General features: G+C 38.3%; 1 protein-coding gene across 1 annotated transcript in view; it reads left to right on the top strand.

The window, feature by feature from the left end:
- PKIB (cAMP-dependent protein kinase inhibitor beta) overlaps nt 1-16,644 on the top strand; it is a gene marked incomplete at its 3' end in the record, with an annotated part of 101,350 nt that extends 84,706 nt beyond the window's left edge. Inside the window, exons 3-4 of the mRNA XM_082855483.1 lie at nt 11,337-11,513; nt 16,577-16,644. Coding sequence (XP_082711609.1) covers nt 11,345-11,513; nt 16,577-16,644 — 237 coding nt within the window. The 5' untranslated portion in view covers nt 11,337-11,344. The remainder of the gene's footprint in view (nt 1-11,336; nt 11,514-16,576) is intronic.
- Between the last annotated feature and the right edge of the window lie 2,683 nt (nt 16,645-19,327).

Below are 19,327 nucleotides of genomic sequence, written 5' to 3'. Positions count from 1 at the left end.
TATGGCATAATACTCTATTATAGCCCCATGTTTCCTTTTCCTTTATTTGTAATTTGCCTTCTACACTCCCATCTTCATGATTTAGCTAAAGATTTCTTTGGCTTGGTAAAGCCTTTTTATTTTCTTTCTACCCTCTCAAATATTAAGGCCCAATATGTGTTCCACAGCTTCTGTGAAGTCTCTCTTAATAGCCCCCCAATTCAATAACATTTCTACATTTTATAGTATTTTCATTTATACCACTTATTTAAATATATCATATATTGACTTCTATTTTTACATTTCTTTTAATGGTGTGTATTTTATTTGTATATTAGGTCACAGACTTTTCCAGAGTGAGGACCTTGTATTACGCTTCTTTTGTGTATCCCCACTGTGTCTATCACGGTCTTTAGTCTTATTTGGCACTACTTACCCAGAATTCTGCACCGAGTTAAGGATATATTAGATGCTTAGTAACAATTGGTTGAATGAAGACTGAGTCTTTCTTCAACAAATATTTGGTGAGGTGTAATAGAAGGAGCAAGGAATGAAGTGTCAGATATTGGATTGACCGTAAGTTCTGTTACGGAAAAAACCCAAATGAACTTTTTGGCTAACCCAATAAAATGGGTTCTGGTTGTACTCTGTCACTTGCTAGCTGGATTGCTTGCAGCCAAATCATTTTACTTCTATGATCCTCAATTTCCTCACCTTTAAGATAAAGACAATAATGACTTCCCTACAGCACAGACTCTCATAAGCTTATTCTCATTAAAAGGCTTTAAAACAGTACTCAACACATGTTTGTGCCATTTTTAATATTATAAAAATCTTCATTATAGAAAATTTAGAAAACACAATCAAGTTCAAAGAAAAAGATAGAAAACATTTATAGTAATACTACCAAGAAAGGACTACTGCTAAAATTTTGGTGTATTTCCCTTGCCATGTTTTTCTGTGCATATATTTTTAAATTAATATTATGTGTATATATATACATTTATGTATAGGTTTTTTAACTTTTTTATTTGTTATGTCAGTTGAATATATTTTAGACACAATTTTTCATGAGGACTTTTTTCTTTTGAGCTTATATAATAAATAAATATAATAACAGAATCTTTTTATTTTTAAAAAGTTTTCTGTAAAAGTTAAATGCATCCATATAAATAATTTTACTTCTATTAACTTAATTGTAGGTTAATACCAATATACATAATTTTGATGAACAAAAATATTTCAGTGGTATGATTCTTCTTTCTGAAGTATTTGCTATTTGGGAATTTGTTTTGCCCATATGACCCAGAAAATCCTCAAAACAACTTTAAAATTTTTGCCACTGTGATTTTGATTGAATATTGGGCTTAATAAAACTCTACAGTGATTTCTTCTCCTGCGAAGAAAAATAAAATACTGAAGAGAACTTAGAGAACAAATCAGAACTTGAAAAGGCTCAATTATTTTCCCCCTTTTCTCAGTTGGAAGAAAAAAAAATGAAAATTAAATTCGTTCAAAAAGACGCTAAGAGACATCCCAAAGAATTTTTCTTTAAATTGAGGAAATAGAAGAAAAAGACACTACTGGAACTTTTAAAGTTATGTACACTTACAAAAGCCTCTTACCTATATATTAACTTTATTCAGTTTAATTAAGGAAAGGTTTGTGAATGATTTCAGTCCTTAGCCATGTCCCTTACTTTTGCTATTGCATTTGGCTTTTGGCTATGCATATTTTATAGGCGGTATATATCCTGAAATTTTAGCTTTCTAGAAATTTTTCCTTTTTCAAAACTTTTACTAAAAATTTAGAATTATCTTGGCCTGGAAAAGATTGTAGTTTTAAGATATAATAGCAACATGATATAAAATAAATATAATCTAACTTCAAAATACATACTTATAAGATATGTATGTGATATGCTTGTGTATGTGAACACTGAAAACCTTCTGGAAGGATATGCACCAAAATTATAACAGTGCTGTCACTGGATAATGGGACATAAGGCAATTTGTTTTCTCTCTTTTATGCTTTTCAGAATCGTCATTTTACCCCAATAATGAACATGTATTATTTTCTTATGTAAAAAGAAAAGAATTCATTTTGAAAAAGAAAAATGAAAAGATAATTGTTCCATTCAATAAACAAACTTTATAGAGTACCTACTAAGTGCCAGGCATAGCTTTAGTGCATAGATCAGTGAAAAATCCACAGAAAGCCTTTGTAGAGCTTACATCCCAGTAGAGGGAGACAGTAAACAGCAAGTGCAATCCTAGTAAGTTATAATTATAATATGTGTTGGAAGCTACTAGAGCTCAGGGAAAGGAGAGAGAGGCAAGGACTCTCAGGAGCTATGGGTAGGAACACCATTTAATGGGGTGGTCAGGACAAGCCTCACTGAGAAAGCAGAGCTCTCTCACATGATCTTTTGCGACCCTTCTTTCCTCACCATGTTATGTCATTATGTTGTTACTCAGATGAAGAATTCTTTTTCAGGCATCACGAAGAAATTGAGAATTTCAATCCCATATTACCTATTAAGGAAACACTTAAACAGGGTTTGTGCTGAAAGTATATGGGGAGTTCACCTTCTGGGAGAAACTCTAATGAACAGTGTAAGGGAGATGTGGCTTTCCGTGACAGGTGGCTTATCTGGTACAGCTGTTGCAGAAAAGTAGCCAACTCTGAGGGGTGTGTGTGTGTCTGTGGGGCTGGGTTGGTCAATGGGGAGGTGGAAGGGAGATTGTAAATAATTTTTTTTTTAATGTTCTTTCTGTTTTTAAACACCAAGTTTCTGGCAAGGTCTCAGTGTTAATCTTTTTTTGTCTTTGTAACTCACATCATCAGAGGCTGTCTCCAGAGCCACATCAACACCATAGTTTAACAGGGTAATTGATGTTCATAATGATAATCTATTATAGTGCCTATAAATTAATATGACTGATTTCTAAACAAATTTCATTTGTGTAGTTGTTAACCAAGCACATTTATATTCATTAGTTCGGTTCTAAGGTAGTAGAATAGGTAATATTAATCCTACTTCTGATAAATGTGGAAACAATTAACTGAGAAGCCTTTCTGGAAGTCGAAAGTCTATTAGAAGGCAATGCAGGATTCAACATCAGGGATGGACACTTTTAGGTGGACAAACTTTTCATTGCTCCATATGGACTGCTTAACAAACATAAGGACTAATTTAAAGACACTCATCCCAAGGGTGTACTAATGTAGTTCAGTAATGCTGTCACTGCTCAAAACTGCTTTGAAATCTTCAGAAAACTGAAAATTCAGTTTTCTTCTGAATATATGCAAATCTAAATTACTTAAGGAGGCTTTGAAAAGAAACTGAAGTGCAATGAAAGAGATGGGCGAACAAATGGGACACACAGTTGGTAATTAAGAACTATAGTTAAAAACTGTAGAATATAATGCTGCCTTTTAAAAATAATATTTTATCATTATATTATATATGAATATAAAATGAGCTGCACTTACGAAGTCACAAAAATATTTTGAGAGGTGGAATAAATATGTAGCTTCCTAAAGTTCCTTTGAAGGATGTGGTACACATTTACATGTATAAATTTTTGTATGTTAATAAAAAGAGTTCTATTGTTTTGTATCACACTGCATTTTTCCTTTTGAAGACAGATAAGCATATATGCTATGAAGTTTTCTGAAATAAAAGCATGTAATTGAAAGTGTCCATGCTTAAGATATTGCTTTAAATTACCTTTAAATTGGAAGAGTAATTATGGGACTATTTTTTGTCATCAGTGGGTCACTCTCGACAGTAATCGTAGGCAAAGAAAATAAGCCCAGAGGATAAAAGGGCTTTATTTTTCCGCTTGTTGAGCATGAAAATGGTAAAGGAGCATTAAGACGATAGGATCTGGTCTTTTAAAGTATTAGAGGATTGCATATTTGTACAAGGGAAGCCTGATGAATTATATGTAACTGACTTCAGGTTGGCAAGTCTATTCACAGCAGACATTTGGTCCTTTCCAAAGCTCCACGAGACATTTGGTCCATGTCTAAATATCCTTGAAATTTAGTCCTATACAAATCATCTATGAGCATGTTTGGTCCATGCCAAATGGTTTTGGACATGACCAAATATCAAGACCAAATAAATGTCTCCATGGATGTTTTGGAAAGGACAATATGAACAAATATCAAGGACCTTTTGGTGTAGAACAAATGTCTTGTGGATGTTTCAGACAGGATTGAGTGGTCCTGCATGCAAGGCTGTTGACAGTTTAACGTATATGGATCTTTTCCAGAGAGGACTGGTGTCTGGAGAGTATAACTATCCAGATGCTCTGGATGAGGGTGGTTCTATAAGAGTTTGTGCTTTAACTACTGTTCTGCGTATGACTGTCAGTGTCACTTACACCTGCAAGGCATTGTATTTGCCAAAGTCCACAGCCTGCCTCCAAAGCTATTTTAATGTTAATGTAACCAATTTCATTTTAATATTTAATAATTGAACGTTCAGCTTTTATTAAGAATATTAATAATTAAAAGCACCTTCATAGGCTATGTTTGCCTGCTCATAATTTATAGGTATCAGATATTAATTAAACTTTAATTGAATTTATTAGCCAACTATGTCCCAGTCCATGTACCAGGCAGAGGGATACAAAGCCATCTCTACTGTGACCACATCGGTCAGAGTTAACTTCCCCTTCTCCCCTTCCTACTGATGTCATCAACAGTCACTTGACATTTAAAAACCACTATCTCATTAAAAGGGGAACCAACTTCTCAGGGTCCTGTGTTCATGGTGAGACAGGAAGGGTGCAAACAGATCACATGAACTTCAAAATTGTATGATTTTCTCAGCAGTGCAAAACTTGGGCTTCTGTGAGCTTGGAGAGTCTTTGTGCCCCTTTCGAAATATAGGAACACTTTGTGTCCCAAGAGTGGCTGGAAAGGGCCAAGATAAGAAGTGGATGGCCCGAGAGCAGCCTCTCACTGGCACTTGCTTGCTCATTCTCTGGGACCCTACTCAGAGGCTGTTTTCCCATGAAGTCTGGCCCCCTTCTCTCTTGTGGAGTGAACCACTCCTCCTCTGTGCCTGTGCAGGAGCTGCCTGCCATGCCACCATCCCAAGGTCTTCAGGTGGGGCAGGGGAGTCCTTACTGATTGTGGCAAATCTCATAGTGACAGTGACTCCCACGCTCAAGGGGGTTGCATGGTTTGCTGCAGTTAATCTTTTTCATCTGTAGCCACATCAGCGTATATTATTATTCTAAGTGGCCCTGTCTTAGTGTAGCAAGTGTCACTGTGCGGGAAAGGTACTCAGATTTGTTTACAGCTTTACTTGGAAGATTATGGGAAAACGAGTTTGACTTTGCATTTTGAATTTTATAGGTTTAAGCTGTCAAAAATTCTCTGTGATAAAAATAGCTTCCATGTACATATCAATATGTGTTGGAAGAATCTGTAATATTAGCAAGCAAGAACCTAAGCACGGAAAAGAAAACGTGTGTCAACAGGCAAAAGTTAGGATTCCCTTTGGCTTGTACTTGAGGCACAGAAACTTGGAGGAATTTTTAAAAAGAGAAAGGTCTCTAAGTTAAAAAAACAATTTTTATACATGTATACATTCCATGTAAGCTCTGTTTAGCTTAAAATTGTCTTGATACTGAGTTGAATAGGAGCTACATTAAAGGATTCACATTTTAGAGGTGGATACTTTTTTTTTTTTTTTGCAGCACGCGGGCCTCTCACCGTTGTGGCCTCTCCCGTTGCGGAGCACAGGCTCCGGACGCGCAGGCTCAGCGGCCATGGCTCACGAGCCTAGCCGCTCTGCGGCATGTGGGATCTTCCCGGACCGGGGCGCGAACCCGTGTCCCCTGCATCGGCAGGCAGACTCTCAACCACTGCGCCACCAGGGAAGCCTGTAGAGGTGGATACTTTTACTTTATTTCCAAAGAATAAGATTTAAGATCAAGAAAGGTAACTGAAAAGACCAGAATGTGTTTGATTTCACCAGACTATGGGTTCCTTTCTGTAGCTTGTGAGCCTAGCACAGGGCCTGGCACGTAATAATTTAGTAGGAGCTTGATAAATGTTGACTGGATGAATAAATAATTATCTGTGTTCATTGGTCCACATTAAAAAGCAACTGTTATAGTTCTTTTGCCTTGTTTGGAAGAGGTTTGCATATTCCGAAACAGAAAATCAAACCAGAGAAATCTAGCATAAGGTATTAAGATTTTGAAAGCTGGGGAGAGACAGATGATATATTTGGTTATCAGCTGAGACCGGTGTGTGTCTCCCTCCCTCTCTTTCTGTCTTTGGGCCAGAAAAGCACTGACTTTCCAAAATACATGTTCTTCCTTTGTTTGTTTACTTTAAGTGTTTTCTCAGATAGCCTGACTCATAACTTTAGAGAACTGATTTAGAGGGTAAAGAGTTTATTCCAAGTTCTACATTCAGAATGAGTAGTGGTTTCACTGAGGTGGATGACGTGACTGACGTGGATGCAGAGATTAGAAAAAAAGGTATCCGCCTCTTTGTGGGCTGGGCTTCAGTAATGAACTTGGAGAAAAGAATGAGTATGAGCTAAGAAGATGGACTGTGTCAGTTGAAAGGGAAAGAGGTTGCAAAAATGTCTATTTGTTTATAATTATGCTTATAACATACTAACATACTCCTAGCAGGAAATGTTTAGCCCACTGGAAGCTGACTAGTGCTTTCTTTATATATAAATATATATATTCCTGCAGTGCTCCATTTAGCTTGAATGTCTTTGTCTTCTTCAGCTATGCTGGTGTTGCATTTTCATATTTTGGAGACTGCAAAGATCCTGGCATGTGTGTATATGTGGCTGTGTAATGGTATTTTGTTAAGGCATCCTGAAAATTGTGTATTTTCGGTAGAGAAGAAAGTGTGTCCCAGGCATTTGTAAATCACATTACCTTGCTATGGGCCATGCAAGGACTTCTTTGAAATCTCCCAATGTCCAAATGGTTTCAGCTCCTGTAAGCAGCCACAGTTGACAAAGCAGAACTCATACAAATTCCACTGCTAATTCTGTAGACGAAAAAGAGGAAGAGTTGCTAGTGAGTCAGCTGCCTTGGTTAGCAAACAGACACAATTAACTTTAAGCCCAGAAAATTGAAAGAACATGGAAGTTAATCTCTCTTTTGTTTCTCTTCGTAGTGTTTCCTCATCTTTCTATGGGTTATATATATTTTTAAATGTCACAAAGCATTGAAGAGAGCAATTCTCTCTACTTTATATGTATGTATGTATATGTATATAAAATATGTGTGTATATATATTTACTGCATATGCAATCAGTGTTGCATAGGATAATAACAATAGACAAGTAGGATGGCTAGTTGGGGTAGTGAGAGACTTTCACTTGAAGATATACTAGTTTGGGTAAAATTATCAAAATGTTACTTTAGAGACATTCGGTGTTTTTCATAATTTTGCCAGGTGAATGTGTTTCAAGTCCTTTATATATTATTTTAACACATTATTACAAGTTAAAATATGTAAGAGATACCAACAGTGGTTAGTATTCTCCTTGTTCTCTCTTAAATTCCAAACTAGAATTTTTATTCTTTTTGCAAAGTTGAGATTACATTACATTCATTACTTTTTCTCCTTTCCCCTCATGCTGTAAATATTTCTTTTTAAACTTGCTTTATTTCACAGTGTGTCAAGAACATATCTCAGTAAGTAGATCTGACTGGATCTAACACATTCTTTTTAAGAGCCATATAAAATTCCATAATATAATATATATGGTTTATTCAATCATTCCTTTCCTGATGGACTTCCAGATTATTTCTAGTGCTACAATAAACTTTCTTACCAGGGGATTAAAAGAGCCCAGTTAAGAATCACCCTATGCATTCAGACTCTCTTCCCAGTGTCTCTAAGTCACCGGCACATTCTGTCGGGAAGATCAGAAAGCTCCCTGTCCCAACAGCCCTGTGGGTCTGGGCTGGGCAAACTATCCATCTTGTGGTGGAGCCTGACATCCTGGTCACTCAGCATCAGTGACAGGCTCTGAAAGGAAGATGGTGCCTAATACGAGTTTGGAAAAGGACCAAGGAAAGCTCTGGAGTAAAGTAACCTGTTGCTTGACCTCCCTGCATATCCAGTTTTGATTTTAAAATGGTAATTAATGTGTATAATGTTGACAAACTTTTTGGCTTGTGATGGTCTTGTTTTCTAACACCAATCGACAAAAAAGGACTCATTTAGAAAGCCTATGCCAGAAATAATAGTATAAAGGCAAAAGCAAAAACTTTCAAGATATGAGCCAATAGCAAAGAAAAAAATTGGAGCCCAGAATGTCTTCTTCCATGTTGATGGCCCACTCGACAGGCCACCTTTTGGAAGTTTTCTGTCAATATGCAAATTCTAACTCAGTACTCCTTTGACAAATCCCACTTTGCTAAACATAAAATATATAGCATTCAAGTATTTTAAAGAGTGTATCTTAATATTCTTATATCTATTGTTATCTTCAGTTTTACGATTTTGGACTGTCAGGACAGTAATAATCAGGGTATTCGTGGAGCTTCTCCTCCAAGCTTAGCATAGTTACCTTCTTTGCAATTACACAGGAAGCTCCTTCACAGAAATAAACACTTCATCATGGCCATGGCTTTTGACGTGATGTTAATTGGCTGGGGACAGAATGGGGGCCTGCAAATGGGGTCTGTTTCCAAACTGGTGTCAAGTACTCCTCATGAGCTATAGAGAAGCGATCTCTAATTGAAATTTGTGTGTCATGGGGAGTAGTGCGAGGGGCTCACAGATAACCAAACATTCAAGCCAGAGAGGAATACCTATGAAAAGACAGGGAATCTCTTTCTTTTTCACACACACATATATATACAGTTGACCCTTAGACAACATGGAGGTTGGGACACCAACTTCCATACAGCTAAAAACCTGTGTATAACTTTACAATCCAACCTCTATATCTGCAGTTCCCCATCTCTAGATTTAACCAACTGTGGATTGTGTAGCCCTGTAGTACGTGTTAATTGAAAAAAATCCACATATAAGTGGGCTTGTGCAGTTTAAACTGGTGTCATTCAAGGGTTAACTGTATATATTTTTTTCTATTTAAAAAGTAATGAAGGGAAGAATCTGAAGTAGCTGTTGTTTGGCTGTCTATACGTATCACCAGGATTTAGAAAGATAGTTTTGTGGTAATCCATGTCATCTTGCTTTCAGAGTGAACTGAAACTGGATTTGCATCCTTGTGTACTAGGTTAGCAGTTGTTCAACTTAAAATAAGTCACTTAACCTTTCTGAGCCCCAGTTACCACATCCATATAGTGAGGGTTATTTCTCACTGCCTCACAAGGATTATTGGGAGGTTTATCTGAGATAATAGAAATGAAAGTGTTCATGTAGTATTGAATAAATTCTGGTTTCCCTTTTAAAAAACTCAAGAGGTCTTTTTTCTTGTTAGGACTAAGGGGGATACATAGGAGGTGGTGGCGTAAATAAAAGAGAGAAATGAACAGTGATGCTGGTAATCAAACATATGGTTTTATAGTTACAAAGAGTTTCCATGTTCTTTATCTCATTTGTTCTTCACTAGAGTTCTGTGGATCAGTCAGGCTAATGTTTATATCCATTATATAGGGGAGGAACTGTGACTCGGAGAAATTAACCAATATCACCTTGCAAGCCTGTCATGGAGTGTTCTTTTTGACTCATAGTCCAGTGCTCTTTACTTTATGTTGTCAATACCAGACAATTGGCAAATACTCAACAGCTAGAAGTCCAAAATTATGTCTGAAAACCTAGCATTGTTCTCAAATTGTCCATGATTCCTGGAAAGATGAGACCATCTGGGGAAGTAGCCTAGACTCGACTCCTGGACTCCTGAGGCCCACACTAAGCTTGATGTGCATTTCTTGGTTGCTGTGGCCCAAAGACATTGTGTTTCTCATATCAAATGCACCATACTTTGTGACTGTTTCACTTCATTTTTAGCGTTTCCTGAATTGCAGTTAACTGATTGGAAAGGGCTCCCTTCTAACTGAGGTGAGAAGTTTGGTTTGCTTCGTGTAGGCCAAGGTTCATATACTTCAGCCCTCAAGTATCACAAATGAGTATCTCCATCTCTTGGTTGATACTCAGCACATTCTGTGTTATGATGTTATCTATCCTTGTATGTAAACCTTTTTTCTCCCCTTGGAGAGTACAAGTCCCCTAAAAGAGGAGAATAAATCATTCCTCTGTACTCTCAAGGCCCAGCTGAGAGCCTAGCATTTAATGGGTTCTCAAAAAAAAAAAGAAAGTTTGCTGCTGCTTCTGAGATACTCTTCAGTGTTGACTTCGTAGGAAAGATTCATTAGAAAACATCATATAAAAGAGAGGGCTAGGGCTTCCTTGGTGGCGCAGCGGTTGGGAGTCCGCCTGCCGATGCGGCGGACACGGTTCGTGCCCGGTCCAGGAAGATCCCACATGCCGCGGAGCGGCTGGGCCCGTGAGCCATGGCCGCTGAGCCTGCGTGTCCGGAGCCTGTGCTCCGCGACGGGAGAGGCCACAACAGTGAGAGGCCCGCGTACCGCAAAAAAAATAAATAAATAAAAGAGAGGGCTAGTTTTAGAATAAGCAATGTCTGCTACCTCCCTTGCTGTATAGTGAATGGTCTCTTGAGAATTCTTTCATAGAGAGAGACAATTGCTAGGAACATAAAGGGTGCTTAGAAAAGCACTAGTTATTACCATGTCCACTTGAAGGCAAGAAAAGGTAACACAGGTTCTACTCTCCCAAACACAGACATGAGTCTGTTGAAAATTAGGTCTGAGACTAGAGCAGATAGAAATACACAGCTGCCACTGGGGTAAAAAGCCTTTGAGATAAAGTTGAATTTCTTATTTCTAAAGAGTAAGAAAAAAGTGTGTTTTGTTTGGTCCTTACAAATTATAGTGATTTGGTTTCAGCCTAAGCAAGCACTACAAGCAAATCCTGGCAGGCAGGGTCTCCACAGGAGTGGCCAAGCAAGTCAGTCTGCATTTCCTTCCAAGCCCTCGTTTGGCTGATGCGTCCATAGAAAAGCAGAATCAAAGGCAAGAGATGACTGCACCCGAAAGCATCCAAATGGTTCCTTTGGCTCTGAGGTTATTTATAGCAATCTGGCTCACACTGAGGCCTTCCTGCTTTATTCAGCGAGTGTACAAAAGTGCAAATAGAAGCTCCAGGACCTTAGCATAGACACAGATGCAGGGTACGATCAATGATTAGATATTCAAAGCTTCCATGTTGTTGATGTAGCCATGCCTTTTAACCCCCAGCAGTGTGAACGTGGACCTTGGACTAGGCTCATCCTCTTCTTCATGTGCACATTCTATTTGTAGATGTTGCTATGAGGACAGATTCATCAAAAATGACGGATGTGGAGCCTATGGTCAACAATTTTGCATCATCAGCAAGGGCAGGCCGCCGGAATGCTCTACCAGACATCCAGGGTTCAGCTGCCACGGGTGGAACCTCAGAGTTGCCCCTCAAACCGGAGTTCCTCTCCGTGAAGGAAGGTAACACTCAAAATCCTCTTAAAATCAGCAGCATTTCTCTCTTCTTCATCCTTCCCTCTGGAACAGTCTCCCCTTTAACTAGTTAAGCTTGTTTACTAAAGCTTCTCAGCTTTTGTTTAAAGCTAAGTAAATTTTTTTTCAGCCTTTCTAAAAGTGGACTTTTCCTCTTATTATCTCCTAGATTAAATGTGGAAACTGAACATTTATTTATTTGTTGGATGTGTGTAGTTATGCACAGTCCTAATGATTGGGAATACAAAGGTGAACCAATATAATCCATTCCTTCAAACAGCTTACAAAATTTCTTGAGACGTTCTAAGAACTAAAGTAATTTTTCTTCTGCCATCCATTGGCAAATCATTTTGGAAGCTTCTGCTTCATTGTAGTATTCTACAAGCTCTTCTATTTCTCATAGCTAAGAATAGGTTTATTATCAACTAGAGACGGGAACTTTAAAAGTTGATCATTCTTTAATCAGTAGAAAAAGTTGAATTCAGAAAAAACGAGAGCTGTCAAACCAATGAAGGAAAATCTTGGGTCTTTTACCCTGTTGCTTACATACAGTTCATAAAGCTTCCAGCGTTTAGTCTTGTGAAAATAAATATAATAACACTTACAGTAAAGTGTTAAGAGTCCCTTCACTTAAAAACATTCAAATAGCTTAAAGAGAGTTTTAGTACCAAGTCATTACCAACATACCTGTGCTTTGTACCCCATTTTAGACTTCAGTGTGTGTGTAGAAATTTATTACTGGTGGCAATGAGGCAAGAGAGAGCTGGAAGCTTCATGTGAGCCCTAGAAGAGGGCTCTTAGTTCTTTGCCTCAGGAGGTGACTTTCTACCTGGTAAAATTACAAGTGTTCCTGGTATGATCTTTATGAAATACTTATATCCTTGTTAGGCCAGGGACTGTGGCCAGACCTTGGAGTCCCACGGTTACCTCACCTTTTTCTAAAAATCATTGTACATATCATAAAGGGTACTAAAGTAATAGTAAAAAAGTATACACGGACACGTAAACTATCATAAGATAAAAGAAAAGATGGAGGAAATGAAAGAAGAAGAATAAAAATATGTGTAATGTTTTTGGCCTTTTAAGTTAAAAAATGTAATCTGATTATCAGGGCATGATATTGCTGTTGAAGAGCCTCCTCAGCTAGCGAGGTCGAGAAGATAAGTTACTTGTTCATGTAACAGGCCTCATTAAAGTTGATAGTCCCTACACACACACACACAAAACCTTCATGCTTATTGACATTATTTAGTTAAGCAAAAGAGAACAAATACACTGTAAGAAAGTTAGTAGTGTCTTCATTTTATTTTGTTCACTGAAGAGACCATTATCTGAAAGAATATTGTTTCTATTTTTATATTTTTCTTTAAATCATTTTGAAATAAAGTTGAAGGTATTAACTAAGAAACTCAAAATGTTAAAAAGTGAATCAACATAGTAACACCGGATGTTAAAGAATACACAAAAAGGACACAAAAAGGAAGTAAGTTTATGTAGGTAGATGGCATAGACAATGTGTCACTAACAAAGCTATACATAAATAGCTTTAAGGTCTATCTTCTTTTTTTATTAGCTAAGTACAGACATTAAGGATTTAAAATGAATAGCTTTCAATTGCTAATAGCAAAAATCTAGGGCCTGTCTCAGACATTATGATTTCAGTGTTTTAGTCATTTAAAAATAGAAATTCTGGGACAGATCTGCAAGTTTCCCTCAGATCAATCCTCTTTCGTTTTTGTTTTTTGATATTCTTAAGTGGGAAGAAATCTAGGATCGCAGACATCCTGCATCCTGTGTGAAATTAACCTGCCTGAAATCTTCCTAGTTTATAATCCATCTTAATCTATCCCTTACAAATTGATAACCATGGTAGGGAGGACGATGATGCCCTGTAAACACATCAGCAAGAGGTGACAGAGGGTGGCAGCGTAGGAAACTGTAAATGTCACAAAGGGCCTTTCTTACCTCCCACCATCACTAACTATTCGTTTGATCCACCATTCAACTTAGTGCCAAGTGCTAGGCACCATTCTAAAAACCGGCCATATAGTAGTGAATAAGACAGACATAAACTCTTACTGTTATGCATCTTATATTCCAATGGGAGAGTTAGAGTGTAAACAAATAAATATGTAAGTCAACGGTGATATGTTCTATCAGAATTAAATAGGATGCTGCGTTAGAGAGTTACTGGGTGGCTACTTTAGACTGAGAAATTCCAGATGTCCTAACTGAAATCTGAATGGCAGCAGTAGGTTTTGAATAACAACTGAATGGTCCAGGCACAGGAGAATCAGAGGGAAGAGCATTCTTTGCAGAAGGAGCAGCTTGTAAAAAGCTCTTAGAGTGGAACAAGGTGGACGTGTCAAGAAGCATAAAATCTGGCCACCACGGCTCGGAGACAGCGGGTAAGAGGGAGAGTGGTAGAGGTGACACTGCAGAGGAGGCAAGGACTAGATCTCTTAGGGCTTCAGAAACCTGGATGAATAAAGAGGATATTATTCTAAATATGAGGGTTTTCAGCAGGGGAGTGATGTTCCTGTTTGAATATCCACTTTGTTATGTGGAGAATGGATTGTAGAAGAGAAATAATGGATATAGTTGAGTTAGGAGGTGCAATCCCCATTAGGAAATGTTTTGGGGCCAAATTAAACATTCAGACTCATAAGACCACAGACTCATAAGACCACATCTGGTGCCAGTCTGCTCAGAAGTATACAGGTTTAGAAACACAGCAGGTCAGAAGGGCTGCATTACACCATCTCCTTCTGTGGAAGTCCTTGCAGCGATCCACATAAGTAGTCCTGGGGGCCAGTCTCTATGCACCTTCACCCCACCACTCACTGAGAACTCAGGTGCCAGGGGACAAGATCTGCACCAATGGGGGCAACGGGTTAGAAGCCCCATGTCCCATGGGGGCTAATACTTTGTAACAAGTCCTTGGACACTGCTTCCTAACTTCTCTGCAAGGGACATGCTCAGTTATAAGTGTCATGGCATTTACAGAATCTCAGTGCTATGGTTTCCTACCAGGTATTTACAGTTATCATATAGTTTCTCTCAGGACAGTTGTACTTTACCATTTGGGTAATTTTTACCATACGCTTAGTAACCAGGCTGACATTCCACCTGAATCCGGTTCCCAGGGTAACAGAGCCAGAAAATTAACCCCAAGTCAAATTTGTCCTTAGAGAAGGATAAAGGAGGCAGTGAAGATGGAGGAAGGTGGATGGATTTGGGATATATTTTATAGGCAGAATTCATAGGACTTGCTGATGAATTGGAGGTGGTGAAGGTGACTACAGGTAATAAAGAAGAGAAATGGAGGATAATTCCTGGAGCAGCAGGGTAGATGGTGATGCCATATACTGAGAAGGGCCAGCATGGAAGAAAAGCAATTTTGAGGGTTAGAGGAGTGATATCTGCTTCCTGCATATTCCATCTAAGAGGCCTGTGAGACATCCAAATGCTGTCAGCCCTACTTTCAAAATTGGTTCAGAAATCTGCCATTTTCTCCTTCAAAGATCTAGTCTCTTGGTTCCTCTCCAACCCCATTTTCCATCCTTTTTTTCTCTGCACGGTCCCAGTTGCAGTTCTTCCTGCACGTTGCTGCCTCTGACCTTGACGTTTTCTCCTCTTGGAATGCTCTTCTCCCTGCTACCCAACTAACGAACTCTCTCACCCCCTCAGGGCTTTACTCACATGACCCCCTTCTCAGTGAGGCATTCCCAGCCAACCCTATCTAAAATTGCAACCTCCAGGCCCCAAGACTTCATGACAATTCCTGATCTTTAATGTCCTCTGTAGCACTTCTCACTTCCCACATGCCACTCATTTTACTTATTTTAGTTCTTGTCCATATTCCTCACAAGAAGTTCCTTGAGAGCTGGAATGTATGTTTGTTTGTTTTTCACTGCTTGGTATACATAGTGCTTGAAAGTTGGAGAACTGAATGGTCTATCAGATTTCTTTTCAAAGATGCCATTGATGATTTTGGCAGGACCCATTTTGCGGAAGTAGTAGAAACAATAGTTTTGTTCTAAAATGATGACAGCAAAAGATATAATATATTTTAAAGGATAAAAGAAAAGCCAGTAAGTGGAGGAATTGCAGTGGAAAGAAGGCCTTCGTTAGTTTGAAGATGGTAGTGACTTGAGGAAATGACGGAGCCAGGAGAAAGAGCAAAAGTCAGGTGAAATGCAGGGATTAGAGATGATCTTGAGAGTGCGGTTGAGGCAGAAATGGATAAGATCCTGGCTTGTGAAGAAATTAGACCTGGACAGTAGGAGCAGCACCAAGGCCAGCTACAGGGGTGCGCTGGGTGGGCAGCTGCGCAGGGCCTCGGGCTCATAACAGGCTCGCCCTTGGTTTTGTTCTACTGTTGCTGCCTTGAAATTTTCCATATTTTTTGAATAAGGGATGCTGTGTTTTCACTTTGCACTAGGTTCCAACAACTCATGTAGTCAGTCCTGAGGAGCACATCTTCCATTGTAACATGGGCAGAAGGAAAAAGTCGAGACGGCAGGGGATTTTAGAGGTTTGGTGGCAGAAAGTCGAGCTTGTGTGATCTGATTGTTTGACTTTTTTTTCCTGGAAGTAGAAAGTGCGATTAAGTCCTAAGAGCAAAGGAGATAAAAAGTGTAAGGAAGCTAGAGAGTGTGATCCAACATCGAGAGATGGGGAAGGGCAAGGTCAGTCAGTCTGCATCCAAACTGTGGCTCTGTCACTTACTAGCTTGGTGACTTTGGGCAAGTCACTTAACCTGTTTATGCTTCAGTAAACGAATCTATAAATGGAGATTGTAATAATAATACCTTTGAAGACCGCCTGGCACATAAGTCTGGAGAATAGGAGAGAAAGGTAACTAAGAGACAGACCCATATCTCTTTCCTTTGTGTAGTTTCTACATCTGCACTGACGGCAAGGTATGTCCTAATCAAGTAGAAAATGACTAGGATGCATAAAGGAAAAACCAGCTGTTTTATTCCAATATAATACAAAGTAGATTTCAGTATATTCTCTATATGATGGAAAATTATTTGTTTTTTTAGATGTGAAAAAGAAAGATAAAGAAACAGCACAAGACCAATTGGAAAAGCCCAAAGATGAAGGAAAATGAAGGCTCATTACCTATCAAAAGTGCTGAATTTCTGCACCTTGAAAGACTTAGTGGCTCTGCTTTCCTGAGATGTTTGATCTGGTAGTAACTATGGTAACATTGCTGCCCTAAGCAACGTGTGTGTGCTAGATAATTTTGTTGTGACATTGCACACTTGGATTGCAACCGTGATGTCCAGTGTAGGTTATTAAAAGGCAGATTACTACCGAATTGCACCCAAGAGAGAGGTTAAGAATGCATGGTCACTTAAATACACGTCATTGTCAATAAACCCAACAAACTCCAACGTTCTCTTTTGGATTTCTTTAGCCAGATATATTTTTAATTCCATTTTTATGGTGATGGGTAAACCACTTCTTGGTAAATAGGAGCCAAACACTATTAATTTAAAACTTCATGGGGTTTGTAGGAAATTGTGGTTTTGGTGAGAAAGAATGATAGAATAGTAAAAAATGCATCAGTAAAAGTATGTTTGTTTTTATCCAAAAATGCACCCTTTTTTTCTCAAACCTTACAAAGATTTGGAAAAGTAGTAAAATTTGACAACTCAGACATCTCTAGGAAGTTTTTGTTTGATGTATTTTGCTTCTAGTCTCTGCATACTGATTTTTCATGTGGACTCTTAAAATGGAAAATTTGTGATGAGTAGTTTATATGGAATATGCCTATTAAATGAATCTCGCAATCTTCCTTAACTTCAGTGTGTGTGTGTGTGCGCATATATTTTTCTTTAATGTGAATTACACAAAACACTTTACTAGTTGCTTTATACTGTCCTTTCTTATTGTTAGGGCTTTTGTGTATGTGACTTGTTTCTAAAATAATTTCCTCAGGAATGCAGACATTAATTTTTATATCTTTCCTAAACTAGCTAACATAATAGTAAGCACTTAAGTATTTAGTGAATGGTATAGGTAGAAATAGCAAAATACTTGCTTTTAATATTTATTTAAATATATATTTTAAAAGGAATGAAACCAAAACCAAAGCTTTAGTAAATTTTGATTTATTAGACATTTTAGGAAAATCATAGAATTCTGAATTTTTAAAGAAAATCTGAGTAATGAATTTATTTTTATTTTCAGATATATATGCATGCCATATTTTATTTGATTGTTGATTTAGGCCATGTCTGTATACAGTAATCAAATAAACTCTTTCACTATTAAAGAAACTTCTTACTGACACAAGGCTTCTTCATTTTCTCTCCTATAGTATAACAGGTGAAAAACAGTGACACATTTTAGCAAGGGAAGTTAATAGTCTTTGCGATATAAAATACCTCCTGCTTCTCATTTCATTGACAAACTTTATCTTTAAATCTGAGAATACACCAAAGGGGTAGATTTCAAAAAATCTTGTTATAAGTTCTTAAACATAAATTTTTCTTTAAAAAATAATCAAAAGTAATATTTTGGGTGTAGTACTAATTTAACATTCAATAAAATCTTATAGCCATTAAAATTAGGTTTCTGGAAGTTATTTAATGACATGATATTATATAATCAGTATAAAGAGTTAGGGTAGAGTTTTCGAGTTTGGGGGGAGTAGCAATTTTGCCTTCTGGAGGACATTTGGTAACATCTGGAGACATTTCTGGCTGCCACTAGTAGGAAGGGGGCCAGGGAGAGAAGGTGCTACTGGCATCTAGTTGGCAGAGCCAGGGGTGCTGCTAAGCGTCCTTCGGTCCTGCAGGGCAGACCTTCACAGCGAAGAACTATCTAGCTGTGAGTGTCAGTAGTGCTGAGGCTGAAAAACCCTGGAATAGAGTGAAACTGTCAAGCATGTGGATTTGGGATTCAGATGACCTGGGTTTGAATTCTAGCTCTGCTACTCATTAGCTGTATGATCTTGGGCAATTTACACCATGTCTCTAAGTTTTATCCTCTTGGAATAGTATTAATAATAGTACATACTTTATAGGGTGAGTGGAAGTAGTAAATGCAATAGAATATGTAAGACACTTGGCTAATGTCTGGCAAAGAATAATTATTCAATAAATATTAGCTATCATCATCATTGTTTTTATTCTAGATGTTTTTGCCATTATTTTCTGGTAGTGGAGATGGTGGGCAGCTGTATTTGTTAACTTGGCCATCTTCTGCCTTCCTCTGTGATTTCACAAACATCCCCAATCTCAGGGCTGGGAGAAGACACTCTGATGGAAATTGAGAATTCATGGTAATTACCACATTAGTGCCTATTCAATCATGCTAATGAGCTGTTGACAGGTGATGAGTATTACCTTTTAACAACGAGTCACCTCCCTAGTGTTTTATGACAGTTACTGACACAGAATTTTGATTCAGTATTTAAATGAGTGGTAACGTGTTCCATGAAAATGTAGAAGAGAAAAAGTAACATCCTGAGTCATAGTATTTATGTCTCACTTGGAGGATATTTATCTCTCATTTAGAAGACCAGAAATGAAGCCATGTCCCTCCTCATCGTTGCTAGTAATGATATATATTCTTTTTTGTGTGTGTGTGGTATGCGGGCCTCTCACTGTTGTGGCCTCTCCCGTTGCGGAGCACAGGCTCCGGACGTGCAGGCTCAGCGGCCGTGGCTCACGGGCCCAGCCGCTCCGCGGCATGTGGGATCTTCCCGGACTGGGACACGAACCCGCGTCCCCTGCATCGGCAGGCGGACTCTCAACCATTGCGCCACCAGGGAAGCCCGTATG

Source organism: Leucopleurus acutus, assembly GCF_964270905.1.
Source record: "Leucopleurus acutus genome assembly, chromosome: 15".
Lineage (NCBI taxonomy): Eukaryota > Metazoa > Chordata > Mammalia > Artiodactyla > Delphinidae > Leucopleurus > Leucopleurus acutus.
Note: the sequence above shows the minus strand (reverse complement) of the source record. Positions and strands in the feature narration are given on the sequence as shown.